Consider the following 21,825-nt stretch of genomic DNA (forward strand, 5'->3'; position numbering starts at 1 on the left):
CAGTTCCGTGCCTGCCTTTAGTTAGTTTTAAATGCAGGCAGTGATTTTTGCTAAACTTGCTCATTCCAGTAGACTCAAACCTGGTTAGTGGGATGTTGGCTGACTGGCTGGATAGCACAGCTCTTTTAAATCGCTGAAGAGCTGAAATTTAGTTTAAAATCAATCTGTTCCCTAACTAATTTTATTTTAAGGGAGGCATCTTCTGTGTCCTTGAAAAGCACTGCATTATTGTGCCAAATAATAGGAAACACTGTTCCCTTCTTTGGCTGTTGAGTGATTTCTAATTTGGCCAGTCATAAAAGCTTACTGTCACAGGAGTATTTTCATGTTTGCTGCCTCAGGTGAATCATGCCTCATCACCAGTGATGACTATCACGAATATCTCTGAAAGCACAAAAAAGCTGAAACCATCTTTGATTAGTTAAATGTAATTTCAACTTCTTGTACAGCTTGAGCTTAACTGAAGTGGATCACCTTTGTGGTCAGTTTAGAAAACAATGGGCTTTTCTGAGAGTATTGACATAGGTGAATTTTGTAATGGTGAGACAAGTTTGCTGGAAATGCTGTAAAGCAGTTACCCATTTCAAGTCTGTTTTTATCAATCCATTCAGCCAGGAGTTTTAAATGGGATTAGCCATGTAAAAGAAGATAAATATCATGTTCAATCAATATTATAACATCAGAGAAGTTGAAAGAAAATGTTTGTCAGTTAGTAATGTTTGGCAATATCTGGATTTTAACTATTTTTTCTTCCTCAGCCAACTTAGCAAAGCTGAATGGGAGAAGAAAAAGTTTGATAAGGCAATTGGGTAAGTTTAAAGACCTTTTTTAATTTGCTACAAACACAGCAGGTAACAATGATGCTGTATATTTGAGGGAGAAAAGGTGTTTCCTAGTTAATTTTTAAAGGAAATTTCTGTGAGCATATGTACATCTGCCATATCTTGATTTTGATCAAAGATTACAGGAGAAACAATTCAAATTACGTTCAGAAAAAAATAACCCAAAAATTTTGTAGCAAGGAAAAGTTTTCTCTTTGTGCTATATATAGTGTGATGATTAATATCTGTTCAATTCTTCTTAGTACATGACATGATCAAGTTTCACTTCTTGCTGTCAAAGCCAGGTTCAGAACTGCTTTTAGGAAAATATAATAGCAAAGAAATAGTACTGAGGGTTTTTTCTTCTTTAACAGTGGGTTTGGTATAACTGCATTGTTCATGGAAATGGAACGGGATGTTCCTTCCGAATGTATCTAAAAATCTGTAATACAAGATTTTACTGCCCATATTTAATTTTTCTGTGAAACTTGCAATTAGGCCACATGCTGAAGTTAACTTCTGGACTTCTGATTTGGTTTTTTTCCTCCTGAAATGCAAAAAAAAAAAAAAAAAAAAAAAAAAAAAAAGTTAAAGAAAAAGATAGAGGTTGAAAAAATACCCAAGGCAGTCTAGAGAAGACCTCTGTCTTTAGCTGAGAAAAAATTTCAATCGCTGAATATCCAAACATGTTTGCTTTTATGACTAAATATCTGTGTGAGTCTTTATGTGCTTTCTTGGGAAATAGTCATGGCTAGAAATGTCAAGTTCTTTATGCAACAGCCTTACACATTAACTTCCACTTTCTAAGTTTTGTTGTGCTTAAATATACTTCACTCGTTGATATCTCCTAGTGGGACAGAGTTTGCTTAATGAGTCTGATTTTCTTGTTTCTGTTTCCAGCATGCTTTGATTTAGGATTTTGCCTGTTTTCTAGCTTTTATCTCTAGTTCTCTTTTAGGGAGAAATTAGAGGTGACTTGGCTGGATCTTTTTCACAAGCTTTTTAGCCAAATGAATGTCTTTATAGGACAGGCTGTTGAAGCATGATGTTCCTAACTGTGGGTAATGAGTTCCAGTGGGAATTCCAGCAGTTAAAAATAACAAATGATGGGTCACCCTGCAGCCATGGCCACCGTGTGGAGTCCTTGCCCTGTTTCAGAGGCGAGTGCAGGAGCACAGGGACGTCTCTGCTTGTGCTTATTTTGTAGGCTTATTTTCAGCCTGTTCTACTGAAAAGGCTGGCACAGTGATGAAACTCCTGTTTTTACTGTGACCATGTATTTCCCAAGGGAAATGCTGTACAAAGCATGCAGAATAAATGTTTTCCTTGCTTTGCACCCCACACACACCTTGGAAACTCACAAAGGAGAGAATTAATACATCTCAGTAACATGAAATCTGCAATGTCAGGGCCATCAGTGTTCCTGAAAACGTGACGAAAGAAGGTGAACTCTCAACAAAAGTTGCTGCTTTTCCTTACAGCTACTCTTTTGCCATCGTGGGCATTAACATAACAGACCTTGCATACAACCTGCTTGTGAGTGGGGCTCTGAAGACCCATTTCTACAATGTTGCTCCAGAAGCACCAACGCTCACCCACTTTCAGCAGACGTTCTGTAAGTGCTGGATGTGAGTGTGGGGCAAGGGGTGGAAATGCATAATTGGTACTCTGCTAACATACTACTGCCCATAGTTTAAAAAAAGAAATAAAGTCTTCTGACACAGCATGGAGACTGTGCTCTCCTGTCTAGGATGCTTGGATTCAGCTCTTAAGCTGTGATGGAGGCCACTACCAAACCAAGGTGTAAAACAAATAAAGAAACACAAACAAAAAAATGCACTAAGCACCTTACCAAGTGACCTTCCTGTTTTTTAAATAATAAGAAGAAAAGCAAATGTGCTTTAAGGAGTGTCTGAATATTGTTTCCCCTTAAATCCAACTGTCCTATGATACTTGCGTCTACATTCTAGTGTTACTCCCCATCCTTCAGCAGAGTTGCAGCTCCAATGCCAAAATAATGTTTCGACAGCTCTTTCCCCTGTATTTGAGCATCCCTGCTACAGCAGAGACCTGCTGTTCATCTTTGCACAGTGGGAGTAATACTTCTAATATTTTCCAATGTGTAGGCAAGGAACTGATAATGAGCACTTGCTGCATCTTTCCCTGTTTTTACACTCCCTGGTTTTATGTTTCAATTTGTGAATCCATATGTCAAGATGACTAGTGACTTCTTGTGTTTATTGTGAGATATTCTGCCTGTGTGTGTAATATTCATCCAATTTTGGCATTGTCCAGAATAGGTTTAGTCTTGCTCCTGCCCAGTGTCATGAGGTGTCAGATCTCAGTGAGCAGGATTCTCTGTGCAGATCATAATTATTAATTCCAAGCTACTTTCTAATTTTATATGTCATCTTTGCATGCAGTATTTATCTCTTCTTCCTGTTTTGTAGGTTACTTAATGCACGAATTCCACAAATTCTGGATTGATGAGGATCCACTGGACATAATGGAATTCAATCGCGTCAGGGAGAAATTTTACAAGCGAATCTTGAGACAGCTCCAGAACCCAGAGATGGCTCTGTGTCCTCATTTTGCTGCATCAGAAAGTTTAATCAATATGTAGTTACTCAGTTGATTTAATTTGGAAGCACCGTCTCACTCTTGGTTTAGATCACTGTTAGACCATCACTAGCATACTGAATGACCATGGCAATCGTGTGCATGTTTTTGGCGCAGTGTTCATCTATTTTTGTCACATGATCCCCTTATGCTTCTCGTGTTGGGGATTTTCATTTTAAATGGGTGCTCATATTGCCTCATTATGCAGTGTTACCTTCTGAATTGATGTCCAGATATCAGAGTTTTTCTATTTTTTTAGATTTTCCTCATAATTCAGCATTGACAATTGAATTGTATTTATCTAGCAGTGTTTTTGTATATGTGGACTAAGTAGCTGGATCTTGTATTGTGAAAGCTTTTTAACTTCTTGGTATCTTTTAAGATAACTACTGGCATTTCAAGCAAAATATATGTTTGGACCTCATCTAGAAGATAATGCAATTTAATCTAATTCAGACAAACACATTAAAGTCCAATTTTCTCCATGCAACCATTATATGCTTAATGCAAAATTAATGAGGCTTATGAGATACAAGTTTCAGTGAGAAGAGTTTATGCAGAATTACAATCAAATGCATGAATACCAAATGATCTGGTGATGCTAACACAGTGAGATGTGAACACATTCACAACTAACAGATACTGGCAGAGGCCAAAAGTTATAACATCAGGCTGTTGTCACCTACACCACCATGCTAAAGCATGGTCTAGATTCCTGCACATTCCTTTGGATAAACAGAGTGCTTTGTGTCACATGTTGGAAGGCAACATGATTTGGTCACGTGGTGCTTGGTGAATTCAGGGAAGCAAAAATATGTATCTTTTCTTTGAACTACTAAAAATGTTGCTTTGGTTGTTAATTTAGTTCCTAAGAGCTGGGAGAAATAATTGGTTAGAAGGTCTAGAACAAAACTGCTTGTGTTTCCCAGACTACTTATAAAAAAAATTCAAAATGGCAAACTGCCTTTTTTCTAAAACCATAAATGAATAAAAGTGTTTGACACTAAGATTGTGTAGTATAATGAACAACATCTACCATGGCATTTCATACCCCATGGTATTTTTTACCTTCTAAGCAATCAATTTTAGTATTATATGTTTGTGTAAATCACTTGCATATGGAGATTAAATTGAGTAGTGTCCAACTACTTGTGAATATATGAATAAATAATACATCATTCTAAACTGAAGCACTGTGGGTTTTATTTCTGGGTTATGCAATAATACAGAGAAAAAATGTTTTATTTAATGGATCGGGTAAAATGGGTTGTAACAGCTCTGTGGTATTCCTGAGGATGAAGTGTGATTGCAGCTTCTTTAAATAAGGTGCTTTATATCATTTTAGTTACTGCTTGGGCCATCACTTTATTTAACAAAAATAAATAAAGAAATGGGAGTACTTCAACTTCCTAGGAAACTCCTTGAGTTAAAGCTGTCTCATTTCTTTGCTAAAATGTAAGCTGGGGCTCAGGACTTCTCTACACGGCTGGAAACTCGCACTCATGGAGTTAATCAGCAGAATTTTATGGGTGTTGCAATAATTAGTCTTCTAATTTGGAAATATGGAACTGGAAATATTAGCATTTGCATATTTTGCATGAGAATACAAGGAATAAAAACTATGCATGTTCAACTTAATACCATCGATTTTGGAAAGTGGTTATTTATAGCCTTAGGTCTCAAGGACTTCGTTGTGTGACTCTTGCAACCTAAAATAGGTTTTAGTAACAGGTTTTTTTCATTGTTTTCAGTTTTTAGGCTCTCTCTTTCTTTCCTTGCCCCACTCTGATTTAAATATCATCTGCAATTTATTAGGTTACACTGGTTTACTTTTAATACTCTGCAGTTCATGAAATTGCGGGGGAGGGGGGCAAGGTTCCTGCTACCTTCTTACTGCTCTGATCCTCTCAGTTGTGCCTTGTCTCAAGGTGTCAACTTCAAATAAAATCAGAAAATATCATCTGGCTCTGTGTCAGATTGTATCACTACAATCCAACTGCTTTGGGTGATTATTTTTCCTGTCTTGCAGGAAGATAGATTTAATGAAGTGAAAGTGTGAAACTCCTTCTCCTGTGAAGCCCTTGCACGCTGGTGCCTTCAAATCTTATCATCCTGCCCACTTGTGCTTCAGCTTTGTCCTGTGACATGCTTGTTCCCAAAATCAATGTCAAACCTGGGGCAGAGAATATCCCTGGTGGGTGCCTAAAACTGGCTGGGCACTGCTGAGGGAGGATGTCTGTCGGCACTGCCTTCCTTCCTCCCCAAATATGACCTCTACCATGATACAAACCTAAGCATTTGTTTAAAAAGTTAGAATTTATGCTATCACTAGTACAGATCCAGACTGACCTGTGAGCACCTGGATACTGCTTTCCTTATGAAGGAGAAATTTGGTGGGGGGAAGGGAAATATTAAAAAGATGTTTCAATAAAGAAGAATCAATATTTATAGTCACTGCAGAGTGCAGAATTTGGTTTAATTAAGTATAGAGAAGGTTTAGGTTGGATCTTTCCAAAAGCCTTCCACAGCTTCATGGTTGTTGCATTTCACCAGCCATCTCTCTCTCAGGCTCGTGCCTGGCCATGTTCATCTCGGGCAGCAAGCGCTTCCTGCCCAGGCTGTAAAGTAAATGGTTACCTTCTTTCTTAACAGGCAATTTTTTTCAGTCAAATAATTCACATTGGCAATGCTATGCAGCCCAGATATTGTTTTTAAAAAGCCATGTTGTAAGTCTAAGCTGCTACTTTATTGTATAAAATTCAAGACAACATGCTGAAGTTATGCAGAATATGCATTGCTTAGAATATGTGTTGCTTTGGGTCGGCAACTGGGTGAAAATATAACTGATGGAAGTATAATATTGGGAGATTTAATGTGTTAAATTGCAGAAGTACATACCTTGATCTCTTTAAAGCCGGGGGGGGGAAGGGGCTGTGTAGTATTGGAGTTCTTTAATTCTGTATGCATCCTTTTATAATGGTGCCTATATTCCTCTCTGTCAGCGATTCAAGCACTTCCCATAGCACAGCATTTTCTTATCCCAGCTAATGTGTTTTTAAATTGTTACCAGGGCTCCTTCAGCAGCATCGGTGGGCACGGACTTATCTTCTGTAACCTTGGTGCTTGGCCAGCATCTGTGGTGCTGTGCCTGGGGGGTTGATTACAGCCAGGAGGAGGAGAGCAAGTGCTACTCCAACTTCCTGACACTTTTTGGCTTGTGGCTTTTTTTTTTTCTTTGAGGGAAGGAGAAATATTTTTGCTGCACTTCTATTTGGCTCTTTTGGAAGGTAGTTTTTCAAATGCTGGTGCTGGTGGTATTTCTGTGTACTATTTTTAGAAGCAAACAAGGTCTACCTTATCTATACGATTTGTCTTGGATGATTGTATCTCCTAACTGTTTCCTGGAGCAGCACTGAAGCTCGATTGAAAAATTTACTGTCATTTAGAGGGTAAAGGAGATTAGTTTATTATCCTTTTTTAATGAAAGAGCAATCTTTAAAAGCACCTGTGCCCACTGTGTGCCCTGTGGGGCACAGACAGCTGGTGATGACTTAGCAGGCTGAAACACCTTGTTGCAAGCAGGGCATTTTCAGCATGTCCCCAGCTGAAATAAGTGCTGTTAGGTGCAACAGGATGTATATGAACAGAGTGCTGATGCTCAGGTTAATGAACCCAGATATGCCTCTACTGGCCCAAAGAATCACTGGTAGCATCATAATACATTGGCTTACATTATGAGGGATCATAACTTCTTTCTTAATCCCTCCCTTCATGGATTGTGATTAGCTTTTAACATGTCATTTGCTGACCTATCCCTTTTTGTCAGAACGTGACCAGAGATTTTTGACCCTTCTACAGCAGTGACCAGCATTGCAGGGCTGTCCCCTAGTGTGGTATTGCAGATTGTTGCCATTCCTGCCCAAGCTCTAGGGGAAACCTCAATCCACAGCTCCACCACTTGGATGGATGTGACCGAGGCAGGAATCAGTTACAGCCTGGAATAGTAACTGGAGTGCAATTCGATAACTGTTAAGTTCATGTCTTTGGCAAGTGCTGTTGGGGAAATAGGGAAACTCTGTATTCACATTGGAAAATATGATAACTCTGATTATACTTACTTCTGTCCCCCAGCTGGCTCTTAACAAGCTTGACATCATCAACATTTTGACATCATCATGACCATTTTGGCATCACAGGAAGACTCCTCTGGAACTGTGATTTTCAGAGAATTGTTCTACTTTGAATCTTGTTAACTACCCTGATTTCCACCTTTCAGTCCTCACTTGGAAATTGTTCCAATGGGAGCTCAAATTTTGCACTAGGCTACACTGAGACAAACAGTAGGGCTCCCCTCTGTACTCTTGCATCTGCAGCATGGTGCAGCTAAAAATCACATAAATTATTAAAATAGATGTTTTGCAGAAAACAATCCTGAAATGGATAAGGAAATGAATTATTCATTGTTTTCCTTAGTTTGCAGCAGAGCAGGTTTTCTGTAAGACTTGCCAATGATTAGACAGGACTCTTCCTGCCAGATCCTATAGGAATATAGTAGGACAGGCTTTGTGCTTTCCCCTGTGAGCAGTGCACGTAGAAATCAGGTCATTACTTATTCTAGTAAAGGAAACTGTTCTACTGTATATAGAACTATAATTAGAAAAGAGGTTTAGCTCTAAAAGCCTTCCTTCAAGCAAGAACTGGGTACAGCAGCTAAACTCCAAAGGAGCTATGAGCAAGGGCAGAGGGCTGGTTACTAGGCCTGAGCTCCACTGTGCTGAAGGACTGTCAAAACTATAGGTGGTGTATCCCCCAAAGAGCTTACAACTTGGAATGAGGGAGGGTAGCAGGATGGGGAAGCACGAGGCCAACACACACCAGCACAGCTGGCAGCTCAGCAAAGCAGAGCAGCACAAGAGGAGCTGGAAAAAAGAGACATGAGACTGCCTGTTGTATGTTTACAGGCAGTATCACCCAACTGAAAGGGTAACCAAGGAAGACACGTGCAGGTGACTGTGAAAAACCTAACCCAAGGACAGCAGGGCATGCCACTGTGACTCTGGCAATGAGGACAGACATAGGAGACCCCAGCTTGAGCACTGCATTGAGCTCTGGGGTCCTCAACACAGGGAGGACATGGAACTGTTGGAGCGAGTTCATAGGAGGGACACCAGGATGGTTGGTTAAAGGGATGGAGCTCCTATCCTATGAAGAAAGGCTGAGAGAATTTGGATTGTTCAGCCTGGAAAAAAGTAGCCTTGGGGTGACCTAATTGCAGCTGTTCGGTACCTGAAGGGGTCTACAGGATGGAGAGGCTATTTACAAGAGCATAGGACAAGGGGGAATGGTTTCCACCTAATAAATACTAGGAAGAAATTCTTTACTGTGAAGGTAGTCAGGCACAGGCACACGTTGCCCAGAGAATTTGTGGATGCCTCATCCCTGGAAGTGTTTAAGGACAGGTTGGATGAGGCTCTAAGCAACCTAGTCTGGTGAAAGGTGTCTCTGCCCATGGCAGGTGATTAGAACCAGGTGAACTTTTGGGTCCCTTCCAATCCAGGCCATTCTATTATTCTGTGATCCCTGGTGCCTACCACATGGATGAGAAGTCTGATTCTCAAAAGAGACTAGTCAGGAAGTATCAATGAGATGTAGACATAGCCTCAATGTAAAACCCTGAGGGGAGGCTAAGGGCCTAAGTGGGGCCTTTGGTCATGGTCCAGAGACAAGATAGGATTGTTCTCCAAATTTAGAAAGTGCTTCTTGGCACATCAGCCTATGAAACCTGCCTGCTCACCCCTGAGAATCTGCCTCTGCTTGATGTGCTGGATGGGGGAACACCAAAGGGGCAGGATGCAGAAGACCCAAGGATGCATTTTGCTGTCTCTCTTTGATAGGGGAATTTGTGATGCTGACTTGGCTCTGGATGGTCTCACATGTTCCTTTAAGCTGTTGTGATTAGCCACCATTTGCCTCTTCACTCTCAGTTTTCCATTCACATTGGCTGGTTTGTATTTAAGCCAGTTTCCATGGCTCTGGCCCCACTGGCCCTTCTCACACATTTGTAAGCAAGCCATTTTGCAGAGGATGCAAGTGTCACTTCTCCATAGCTCTGTGGCTAAAAAAGAGCAGAAAAAGAACAGCAGGAGCAGAGATCTGAGCAGGCTGCTCTGACCTGGTGAGTCTCCTCCTCCTGCCATTCCCTGGCCCAGCTTGCAGGAGGCCACTGTGACACCAGGGGTAGGAAAGCTGCTCTAAGCTTGGCTGTGTCAAGGCTGCTGTCTCCAAGTGCTTTGTGCCTGTCTTGAGGGCTGTGGGAAAGGGTCACGAGCATGTGGCTGCATGGACAGCCCAGGGCTTCTCTAGCTCAGCTGCTGACAGTGCATGGGGTTGTTCTGCCCCTCAAGCACCCTCAGCCTTCCACCAGGTTCTCTCCAGGGGGAATCAGCTTTTTTTGTTGGTGGTTTTTTGTTTTGTTTTGTGTTGTTGTTTTTTTTTGTTTGTTTTTTGTTTTTTTGGGGGGGTTTTTTTGTTTTTGTTTTTGTTTTTTTTTTGTCCATGCCTGAGACCGGCCTCTGTTAGTGTAAGTCATGTCTGCCTGCTGTGAAACTCAGCAAATTTACACTGGTTCCAATGACTTCTGACTGGAAGAAATGAATCCAGCAACAGCAAAGAACAGGGGATCCTGAGCCCTGGCAAGAAATTATAATCCCGGCACAGTACTCTTCTTCATTTGCTGGATAAAAAGACAGGTCTGAAGGAAATGTGAACATCAACTATCTAGCTGTAACCAAATAACAGTAAAAATAAAATAAACTCCTTGACACCAATGTAATATTAAGAACTAGGTATTCTTTATTTGTCAGAAGGCATGAGGGAATATCTCCTTCAAAATACCATGCATGCTGAGTACTCCTGTTTTTATACTGTATTTTACATACCTATTCACTGATTGCCCCAGAATAAACATACATATATTATAGTAATTTCCTTGAAATCCTTGACATATTTTCCCTCCCCTTTATTTGTGTTCTTCTGTGCTGGGGGTCTTTTTGGTGGTCTCTGGTGGTCAGCACAGTCACACCTGAATGATCAGTGAACTAGTAGAAGTTGGCAGAACTGGAGCTGGTTGCTTTCCAGTTCTCCTTCTTACACAATGGGCATTGTGCAATTCCATAGGCCAGTGGGTTTTAAAGAATAACCATTGTGTTAGCTCTCCAGGTGTAGATGATTTTTCATCTGGCAACACTGAGTGGGTCAGAAAGCCTTCCTTGATCGCTGGTGTGAGTGCCCTTGTATTAATGGGTAGACTAAGCATTCATATCCTTAGAGACTATTTGAAAAGCTTGCCAGTGACTCTCTCCTTGTTTGAAATATCAGTGCTTTTGGAGCACTAAACTAATTTCTAATTCCAGTAGAGATCCAAAAGATACAGAGAGATGGTGGGAGCCTGCCTTTTGGAGCTGTCTGAACTGCAAATCAAAGAGAGATACTGGCACTTCATTTTGCATGTATAGGTGCAAGTTAAGAGTAGAGAATAAAGTATTAAACATCACTGTCTAGAAACAGTATCTTTTGTGATCCTTTTCAATTTATTATGGATGTCTATAATCACTGCCTTTGAGTCTTATACAAAATAGTGATGAACTTCTATGTCACAGTTCTGTTCCATTATTTTTTAGGCACAGCAATGACAGCTCCTAGACTCTCATCTGAGTGATGAGAATTAGAAACTCTTCCCCAAAGAGAGAGAATTGCCTTTGGGGTAGATCACCATGGGAGGCAATGCTGCCTGTGTCATTTAGGTTAGGTCATCTGCGATGCTACTGAAAATTTAATCAATATAACCTTAATATCAAGTGCCTAAACTTCAGAGAGGGATATCAGCAGAGGTGAAAACATTCATAAGACTATGTACCTATCTAGGAAAAAGGTAAGCCTGAAATACCCATTGCAGCTGGGGGCTGCAGAGTGATGAATTCCCTGCACTAGGAGTGGGACTTCTACATTGGTCTTGCACTGTGCCAGGGGTCAATTCCAGGACACTTTAGCTCACTGCTACTCTTGGGATCAAAGCAATTACAATATCTTTATTTTCTTCATATTTAACTGTCTGTAACAAACACTGCAATGGGAAAAATATTGTGGTTTAGAGAGAGCAAATTTTTTGTTAACAAGCCTACATAATATCAGTGTATCTCAGCTGCTGCTGTCGTATGACAGTCCCAATAGTCATGCTCCAGCAAGGACAAGCATTCTTTGCCCATCATAAAGAATTCAGTTTCACAAAATCCCTGTACATGGACAAATAACACCTACTTGTCCCATTTGAGGAAAAGGAGGTGCCATGCAAAATAACATAGGTTTCAGATATGCCAGTGCATGGGAGAGGCCTGAATTCCCATGCTCTCCTTTCTTGCTTCAGCTATGGGGATGCTTTCACCAAAAGACAAGTAGAATACCATCTGAGAATGAAATATCTTGGTTTATAGTTGGCAAACACAAATTTTGGGTATGATGTCATTGTTTTGTCTCAGCTGCTGAAGCAGCCACTTCTCTGACATGGCTGCATTTTGAGGTTTTCCATATATATATATATATATAATGAATATGGGATACAATGTCTCATCTTGCTTAAAGCTATCACATCACCATCATCCTGCAACACTTGAAATCTGACCTTTAAGCAACATCTGTGCCAATTTTGGCTGAGGTGGAACTAATTTTCTTCATGTTGGCTACTACAGGGCTGTGTTTTGGGTCTGTGCTGGAAAGAGTGTTGATAATACAGAGGTATTTTTGTTATTGCTGAGAACAGCTTGCACCAAGCCAGGAGTGAGTAGGCTGGGGGTGCACAAGAAGTTGGAAGGGGGCAGAATTGGGATCAATAAGATATTCCAGACCATATGGAATCATAATCAGCGTATAAAGATGGGAAGTGAAGGAAGATATGAGGATGCTTGGAGTGATGGTGTTTGTCTCCCCATTAAATGTGATGGATCCCTTCCCTGCAGATGGCTAAACACCTACTTGCCCATGGGAAGTGGTGAATTCATGCCTTACTTTGTTTTGTTTGTATGTGAGGGTTTTGCTTTTCCTATTAAACAGTCTTGATCTCAGTCCATGACTTTTCTTGCTTTTTTTCTTGCCTTCTGATTCCCTCCTCCATTCTACTGCTGCAGGGGTGAAGGAGTGGTTGGGGGTGCTGAGTTGCCATCTGGGGCTAAACCACAACAACACCTAAATGCAGAAAGTCAGATACCCCTGGCAGAGGGGGCAGCTTCCTCTGTTTAATGTCTGGCACTTTTTCCAGTTTCTAACAAGTTAACCATCATACCATTGATGGTTGGGTTTTGCCTCCTTGCCTACTTTTCCACCTGCATTCTTATCTCCTCAAAACCAAAGTTTCACTCCCCATTCAAAACTTTTTTTCTTGCAAGGCCCCCACAACCTAAGTCTTCACCACTGATGTCTGACTGTACAATGAATTTGAAATAATAAGGGAAAAAAAAAACAAAACAAAACCACAAAAGACCACTTCAAAGCCATAAGCACCAACATTTTTTATGAACAGCCTCACATTATGGTAAGTGAAGGGCCATTGTGATGGTGGAAGGTCTAGAGAGGAAGCTGTATGAAGAGCCACGGGGGTCACTTGGTCTGTTCAGCCCAGGGAAGAGGAGACTGAGGGGAAACCTCATTGCAGTCTGCAGCTTCCTCGTGAGGAAAAGAGGAGGAGCAGGCACTGATCTCTTCTCTGTGGTGAGCAGTGACAGGACCCGAGGGAACAGCCTGAAGTTGTGTCAGGGGAGGTTTAGGTTGAATAGTAGGAAAAGGTTCTTCACCCAGAGGGTGGTTGGGCACTGGAACAGGCTCCCCAGGGAAGTGGTCACAGCACCAGCCTGACAGAGCTCAAGAAGGACTTGTAAAACGCTCTGAGCCACATGGTGTAATTCTTGGGGTCATCCTGTATAGGGACAGAAGCTGGTCTTCTGTGATCTTTATGGATCCCTTTCAACTCAGGTGATTCTATTATTAATTGCCTTCCAGTTGACCCCTCTGCGTCCAGTTGACCCCTCTGCCCCAGAACCAAGGGCCGTTCTGGGCTAAAAGCACGAGATTTCTCTTCTGCAGCCAGAGGTTGTGGACAATCCCCTTCTCCCGGTGTCAGGGTCCCTCACAACCCCGACGCTGCGCCGCCTCCCGCCGGGCAGAGCCGCCCCGGCAGCCGCGGAGGGTGAAGTGCAGCCGCTTTCAGCACCCCGGACAGCGCCCTGGCCGGCACAGCTCCCAGTGCGACTGACTGGGCCACCGAGGCAAAAATGATAAATAACCCTCTCCGGAGCTCCTGGGAATTCCCGTGTTACAGCCCTTTGCTGCCCCTAAGTGCTGGAACAATAGCAGTAGGGATGCTTGGTAACTATCTCCAAGAAAGCCCTGTTAATCAAATTAGATAAATTATAGTTGAGTTTCTGACGGAATTCAGAGCTTGGCAGTCGTGTTGAGGCCATGCCCTTCAGGGCTTTGGATCTGTACAGGGTGATTTTTCGCTCAGTTTGCCTGTCAGAGTTCATGGAGCGGCTGGGCAATGCTCTTGGCCATGTGGTTTAGTTTTACATATTGCTGCAAGGAGCAGGGTGTTGGACTCGATGAGCCTTATGGGTCCCCTTCCAACTTGAAATAATTTATGATTCTATTCTATCAAGAGTTTCTGAATAGGAATTGGCTGTTGTGAGTACCTTCACATTGGGGATAGTCTGCCAAGGACCCTGCACTTCAGACCTGAAAGATCCCAAAGAGACAGGAGCAGCCTGGAGGAAATAAAATCTGCAGCATTTGTCTTTCCTGGGGCAAACATTTTCCATGCTGTGAAACACTGCTCTGAGTCACCTAAACACTTCCTAAATTCCATAAAGGCGAGTGCAGATAGGCCTATTCACATCTTCTTTGTTCCTGTAAGCAAATTACAGCAACTTTCTATTAGCGTTTCTCTCCGTTATAAAATATCCTCCTCTTCATTGAGCCAAGCTGGGAAGGCTGAGGCCTCTTAAACTCTGAAAGAAGCCTCTGATATTTGCTTTCATAGGAACCCCTTAAGAGGTAGTATCCCTCTCCAAACTAGGACAGTGGTTATAAAGTATTTCTGATGGATTTTTGAACCCATTCCCTGGGACCACTGGCAGCATCTCTTGACATTGGTAGCCCCACACCTCTCAACACCGTAGCACAGTGATCAACTACACCAGCCATTAGTTAGACTAAGAAAACTGCTCCAAAATCTCCGTTGCTAACATCCAAACCCCATTACTTTGTGTGCAAGGAAAAGTTTTTTCTTTCTTCTTTGCTGCTATGTTGAATGTATTCGAAGGCTGTTAACAATCTTCTTTTGTCATATTTGACCCTTCCCCATTCCCAGTGAGGTGCCTGGGGTCTGCTGCTGGGGTGGGTCACATTGGTGCCCTGACGATAGGTGAAACAAGGTGCAATAACTCTTCAGAATACCTACTGAGATTTAGCAGTCTGTGGGTTAAGCTTGCTGTGGAGCCAGCAAGCCTATCCTCATATTCATCAGGTCTTCATGTCTTTTATTGTCCTTCTGCAGATTTGTCTAAGCATTTTTAAACATACCTGTTCTGTTTTCTTTTAAAACATCTTGTACTTTTGAGTTTTACATTTCAGTTTTGCTTTGTGAAATGCCTTTCTTCATTTTATATGTCACTATTATGTTTGCTATTTATTTGATGGACTAGAGACTGCAAATAGCCACTCTTTTTGCCCTTATTTGCTGTTACTCATGTCTTTTCTTCAGTTACTTTTTTTCTTCAAGGTAAAGGGATCTATGTCTACTTAATTTCTTCTCAAGCTGAAACTGTTACAACACTATTTATGATTTTATTGCCCTCTGCAATTTTTTCAACACTGACCGTGGAGCTGATGTGTTCAGGGAGCTCTCTGCAGTAATTCCTAGATTTTTCCTGTATGCCAGTGTCTGCTGAGCTCATTATTTTGTGCTGAAATGTTCTTTCTCCCTATCCTCCTTCACATTTGTCAACTTTTAACTTTATCTACCATTCTTTCACTTACGATTTGTCATTCAGATGACTTTCTGCAACCCCTCATCTACGACATTTATACCACTAGAAAATTTTGCAGTCCTTCTGCTTTTCCTGTAAATATGTTAAACAATGCAGTCTCTTGTGGACCCCCTTTTATTATGCAATTTCACTGTTCACTGCCACTCTATTTCCATCTTTCACCCAGTTAAAAGGAGAACTCCCCTTTCTCTCCCATCACAGTTTGTGGTTTTTAAAACGTATTGATTGGCTCACTTTTACTGTTCCAGAATTTTAATAGATACCAAGAGCAGGATTTCCCTTTGCAGAAGCCTTGCCGACTTTTCCACTTAGATTCATAGAACTGTAGAATTGTTTAGATTGGAAAAGGCCTTTAAAATCATAAGCTCCAACAATTAACCCAGCACTACCAAGTCCACCACTAAACCATGTCCTGAGTGCCACATCTACATATTTTTACGTACCTCCAGAGATGTTGATTCCACCACTTCTCTGGACAGCCTGTTCCAATGCTTGACAACTCAAGGCAATTATGGGCCTTTGAATTCTGTCTGGTTTTCTATGGTTTGAGGGTTTTTGGAGTATGGAAATGGAGCTTCCTGGTCTGTAACTGCCTGGCTGTCCTCTGCAGTCCTCTTAAAAACTGATACTTCATCTGCTACCTCCCATTTCTCTGGTACCAGTCTGATGTGAGCAATAAGTTACATTCCACAGTAACTTGGCAGGCAATTTCATATCCAAGCTCCTTTAAAATCACCAGGTGAACATCATCTGGTCCTGCTGATATATCACTGCTCATCTATTGGCTTCTGGCCCATCTGTTGAGACCATTACTCATCACCTGCAGATAAAAGTTCTAGCATGGAAACTCTCCTAATCCCTTCTACAGTGAGCACTGCTGCAGGTAATTAATATACCTTTTCTATACCAAGCATATTTTCTGAGTGCTCCTGCTCTGTATCTATCATCTGCAAACCCTGGAGTCTCCTGGCAGGTTGCCTCCTTCTGATGTATTTTATTTTTAGCTTTTAAGGCATCTGCTGTGCTGTTAATCAACAGTTTTCTTACCCTCCTTACAACCTTTTATATAACTTTTCTGAGTTCTTTTCAGTTTTGCCAGTGTAGATACATTTTCTGTGTTTTGAGCAGTAGTATTTTATTCATAACTCCTCCCTGTGCTTTGCTGATCCTTCTTTCAGCCTTCCTAGTCCCATAAGGAAGTTTCCCTCATGCACATTGTGGTCACTGTCACACCATCATTTTACAAAGGTAACATTTGATCCTGATAATGGCTGCATGGCTTCTCCTTCTGTGATGTCTGATGGCCCAAGGGGAAATAATTTATGTTGCTAAAAACTGTAGCAGGAATTAGAGACCAGTTTGACATTTTCCCACTTTGTGGAGGCGGTGTGAAGCTGGAGTTTTCTATGGCCACAGTGCTTTCTGCCTTAAAGCCTCCCTGCTGTCTTATTCTGGCTGACACTTCAGTTGTAACTGCACTTTTCCTAATTTTGAAATGTCAGGCTGGAGGGTGATTATTTTTTTTAACAGTGAGTTTATTTTGATAAAGATTTCTTTAATGTATACTGTACCTTCTTTACTAATGTTGTCATCTTTGTCTTTCTGATATTTCCATTAACACCATGTCCTATGGTCTTTTTCTGTTTCTGGCTAAATGGGCCTTTATTTGTTGAAATTTCTGATGGGGTTGGTTTTGGTTTGTTTGTTTTGTTTTTTTGTTTTTTTTTTTCCATCTAAATTTTGTTTCCTTTCACTTTGTTCTATGTCAGGGAATGCAGTATGGTATGATTTTAAATCTAGAAGCTGAGCGCTACAAATTTGGAGCTGGCTGTTTATGCAGACAAGCTTTCCCCAAGCCTGAAAGGGAGTTTTCAGTAATTTCAGTGCTCAGATGAGTGCAGTCTCAGAAGAGAGAAGAGCCAAAACTCCCAACTAAGGCTGCAAAAGAAAATATGACACTGGGACAATGGGTGTAAGTTCCCACTTATTAATCTCACTTTATTTAGCCTCATTATGACATGGAATTGACTGTATCTGATGAGATGGTTTCAGTTTCACAGTTTTCTTGATACACAAGTAAAAATGCACTGAAGTACCCAGAGGTATCATTAAGTAGGGAAGTATCCTAGACTGAAAAAAGAAAAGAAACACGACTTAGTGTTTTCAATGCTTATTATCTTCTGACTTCACTTAGATTTAAACCACTTAAAAACATTAGATTTAAGGCTAGATTTAAAATTCTATTTTAAATAGAATAGAATAAAATTCTGTACTAAATTGTAAAAACAAATCTGTTGCAAAAGAAGTCCATTAAACTCAGTTAATTGTTATTACTTATTTTGTTCCAAGCCATATAAATTTTAGAACCTAGCAATTTGAAAGCATAGTTTGAAATACAGGTATAGGTTTCAAGTGTGAGGCTTACTGTTTCCAAATGATATCTTCATTAAAGTGTTAATTAATGTTGCTTATAGTGAAATTCTTTTATTGAAAATTGTGTTGAAGTGAAAGATCTAAAGCTACTTCTGGCGTATCTCTTCCAGGTGATGCTAAGACAGAACTCTGTGGAGGGCAGGTCAGAACCAGAGAGACACAGATCCTTGTCTGAAATAACCAGGCCCAGCTCCACTGAAGCACACTGGGGAAATGGCTTGCAGTAAGCCAAAGCAGATCCTGCCTAACATGGTAACAAGGCTCAGGTCAATCCTACTGGAACCAGCAGTCATCAGTGAAACTGTGCTGCAAGTATTAAAAAATTATATCCCTGCTTTTAGCTATGCCAAGAGATATCTGAGAACAACAAGCTGAACAGCAAAAGGGTTGAATACAGCAGGGAAAAGAAGTACATGTAAAATCCATCCTAGATTATTTATTGCTCAATGTGTCCCGTAGTTTTGATTAAGGAATTGGGTCACTCCCACTAGATATTTTGGGTGACGCATCTGGGCCAGGCTGTCACAGTGATGTGCAAGCCCACACAAACGCCATGTGCATGTAAAAATGTGCAGATTTCTATAAGCACAAGGTAGGATCTTCTCTGGGAGCCCTCCTCCCAAGGCACATATCCATGAGGGATTAAGTCTCTCCTGAGCAACTTAGATACCTGGATCACCATGAATATCCTGACCCCATCAATTTGATCTTCAGGTCATCTGAACCACACTTGTTCCAGGCCTTCATACACATGACAGGGACAGCAGGGTGGAACAGACATGAACAGGGCAGGACATTATTCTGGTAGACTGTGTACATCTCTGGCCATGAGGCTGAGACAAAACCCACAAAACCCACTGCCTGCTTCCCAGAAGGGCAGAGTTGAAACCCAAGGAAAACAGTCATTTGGAAGAGAGGCACAGTTCTGGCTGCTTATCTGGGTACACCAAAAGGCATAAATGTAAAACCAAAATATTAAGGCACATCCAGGCATGTGGCAAGCACATTTCTCTCTCAGGACTTTTCATAAAGGTGCACAGAGAGAAAGAAAGAGAAAACAATTTCTATTTCTGGTCCTTGTTTTTCTCATGTGGAATGTGCTTGGAGAATTGTTTACCTGGGGTGATTGCTTGATTCGACTCTGGTGAGGATTGTTTGAGTCTGGTGGCCAATTGGATCCACCTGTGTCTGGACTCCCGGGAACAGGGTCATGAGTTGTTAGTAGTTAGATATGATAAAGTAGCATGTAGTTTTAGTATCTTCCTTTATATAGTATATTAATGTATTATAGCATAGTTATAATAAGAAATCATTCAGCCTTCTGAAATGGAGTCAGACATCATCATTCTTCCCATTGGGTTCACCTGCATTTTACAATACATGCACATACAAAAACCTGGGCCCTGCCATACAAGCTGTAGAAGAAGGAATCATGAATCTACATTTACCTAACAACTGCTGCCAAAACCAAATTATTACTCCTCTCCTTCATCCATCCACTACAGGCAAGAACTGGAAAGCACAAGTGGAAGACAGCACACATGGTGGGACAAGATGACCACCTCTGTTTGTTCCATATATGAATTTATGTTTCTTTGCACTCCCTCACTCAGCTCAGTGTGAGTAGAGATTGGCATTAGCTGATAAGCATAGCAGAGCCTGCTTGAAAATGCTGTCATCTCTCTGCAGAAGCTGCCAGCTGAACTGTTAAGCTGGGAGGTCAGAGCTGATTGGCTTGAGCAGCAGCTGTATGTGGCCCTGAGAAACGTGCCAAAGGCTTTTCCAGCTCAGACCCATGAGACGTTAATCCGTGGGCAAACCCAGCACACAGGGGGCAAACCAGCTCAGCTGTGCAGGTGAAGAGTGATTTAGGAGCCCCAGCAATGGCAACACAGGGAGTCAGCACCTGTCAGTCTTCTTGATCCCTTCTAGCTCGCTGCACCAGCAAAATATAGATTATGATTGTGCCAAGTTCTTCTTGAATTGCAAGGGCAACTATTGCCTCTGGCATGCTTCCAAATGCAGTTGTATAAATAGAACTGTGCTGGACTTTCTACATAGCGAGGAAGTTATTTATGCTTCACATTTTTTTTGGCATGAGCCAGAGAAAGATTCTGTGCATACACAGGAATACTGCCTTGATAAGGCTGAGAACCCCAGGTTTTGCGTTTTCTTCTTTTCTTTGTCATCTGCTGAACACATACACAGCACTTACACATTTCATGTTATATATTTCCATCTGCTGAACACAGAGCTTACACAGTGTGCCATTTTTTTTCCTACAGAAAACTGAATTTTGAGTGAATCTTTGCAAACTAAAAAATGTTGCTAAGAAAATGTTTGTAATCAATCCACTTAGGAATGCAGAGCATGCAGTTCCTTGATGTTAACCACTTATTTTTCCCCTACTCGCCTGTCATTGCATGACAATTTCCTACCTTGTGACTTGGAGGCAGCATATCATGAGATTGGTTTACGTCACATGAGATAGAGAACCTGCCTGGCCTGGAGCCTCGGAAATAAAGGAGAAGGGGGCACAGGTCACACAGCCTACAGCAGCTTTGACACATCATTCAAAAGCAAAATGGACACAGTTGGTTTTCATACATGACATTTGCCTTTGACAAATTTTATTTTTCCTTGATAAAAACAATTTTCATCAATCTGCTTGAAAACTAGAAATGCCTGAAAAGAGAAACACTTAGGCTGGTGTTCTCACTTTTAGGAGCTTGTTCAAGGTGATTTACCTCAATCATATTGTCAGTCAGATGCAGATTGGCGACTGAAAGTTGTGGATGGCCCAAACTCTCCAGAATGTTTTCTTAGCATCTTTCAGCATAAATACAGGCTGGGTGGAGAATGGATTGACAGCAGCCCTGAGGAGAAGGACTTGGGGCCATCGGATAACGAGTACTGAACACAACCCAGCCATGTGCTCTCACAGCTCAGAAAGCCAATCCTGTCCTGGGCTGCATCCAAAGCAGCGTGGGCAGCAGGGCCAGGGAGGGGAATCTGCCCCTCTGCTCTGCTCTGCTGAGACCCCACCTGCAGGGCTGCATCAGCTCTGGGGTCCCAGCACAGGGAGGACATGGATCTGTTGGAGAAAGTCCAGAGGAAGCCACAAAGACAATCAGCGGCCTGGAGCACCTCTCGTGTGAAGACCGGCTGAGAGAGCTGTTTAGCCTGGAGAAGAGAAGGCTTTGAGAACACCTTCTACAGCCTTCCAGTACCTGCAGGGGTCTGCAGGAGAGCTGCTTTTACAAGGGCATGTAGTGATAGGACAAGGGGGATGGATCTAAAGTGAAAGAATGGTCTAGTGGAAGGTGTCTCTGCCCTTGGCAGGGGGAGCTGGAACTAGATGAACTTCAAGGTCCCTTGCAAACCAAGCCATTCTGTGATTCTTCCTATCTGAAAACTGCTAAGATCATTTTGAACTGTTTCTGAACCACTGCTGGTTCAGACAGTGAAGACCACAGCTCTGGTTTTTCCATTGCTAGACTGGGATGAGCCTAAAAACGTCAATTCACTCATGGTATTGCTCTCTTCTGGGAGTTACAGACAATGAAAGATTCTCATCGTTCATACTGAATTATCAAGTATTCACGGTATTTAAAAATAGATTTTCCATGTCCTTCTCTAGCCACTGCTTGCATGTCTCAGCTAAGCTTATGAACACAAACAGACCTCATGTAATACTGATAAAGAGCAGCATCTGGTGCAAGATGGGCTGCAGAAAAAGGCCGTGTCCGTTGCTGACAGTTCATTTCAATGTCTCAGCACTTTTTTTCAGAAAATTTGCCATGCTCAGAAGTGCTGGAGGCAAGTTTGCCTATTTGCAGCCAAGAATAAACAAGAGGTGA

General features: G+C 41.7%; 1 protein-coding gene across 3 annotated transcripts in view; it reads left to right on the forward strand.

The window, feature by feature from the left end:
• ELMOD1 (ELMO domain containing 1) overlaps positions 1-4,857 on the forward strand; it is a 46,468-nt gene extending 41,611 nt beyond the window's left edge. For all 3 annotated transcript variants that reach the window (XM_053971807.1, XM_053971806.1, XM_053971809.1), the window contains 3 exons: positions 759-809; positions 2,303-2,436; positions 3,272-4,857. In XM_053971807.1, the coding sequence (XP_053827782.1) occupies positions 759-809; positions 2,303-2,436; positions 3,272-3,444 (358 nt within the window). In that variant the 3' untranslated portion in view covers positions 3,445-4,857. The remainder of the gene's footprint in view (positions 1-758; positions 810-2,302; positions 2,437-3,271) is intronic.
• The last annotated feature ends 16,968 nt before the right edge of the window (positions 4,858-21,825 follow it).

Source organism: Vidua macroura, chromosome 2 (assembly GCF_024509145.1).
Source record: "Vidua macroura isolate BioBank_ID:100142 chromosome 2, ASM2450914v1, whole genome shotgun sequence".
Taxonomy (NCBI): Eukaryota; Metazoa; Chordata; class Aves; order Passeriformes; family Viduidae; genus Vidua; species Vidua macroura.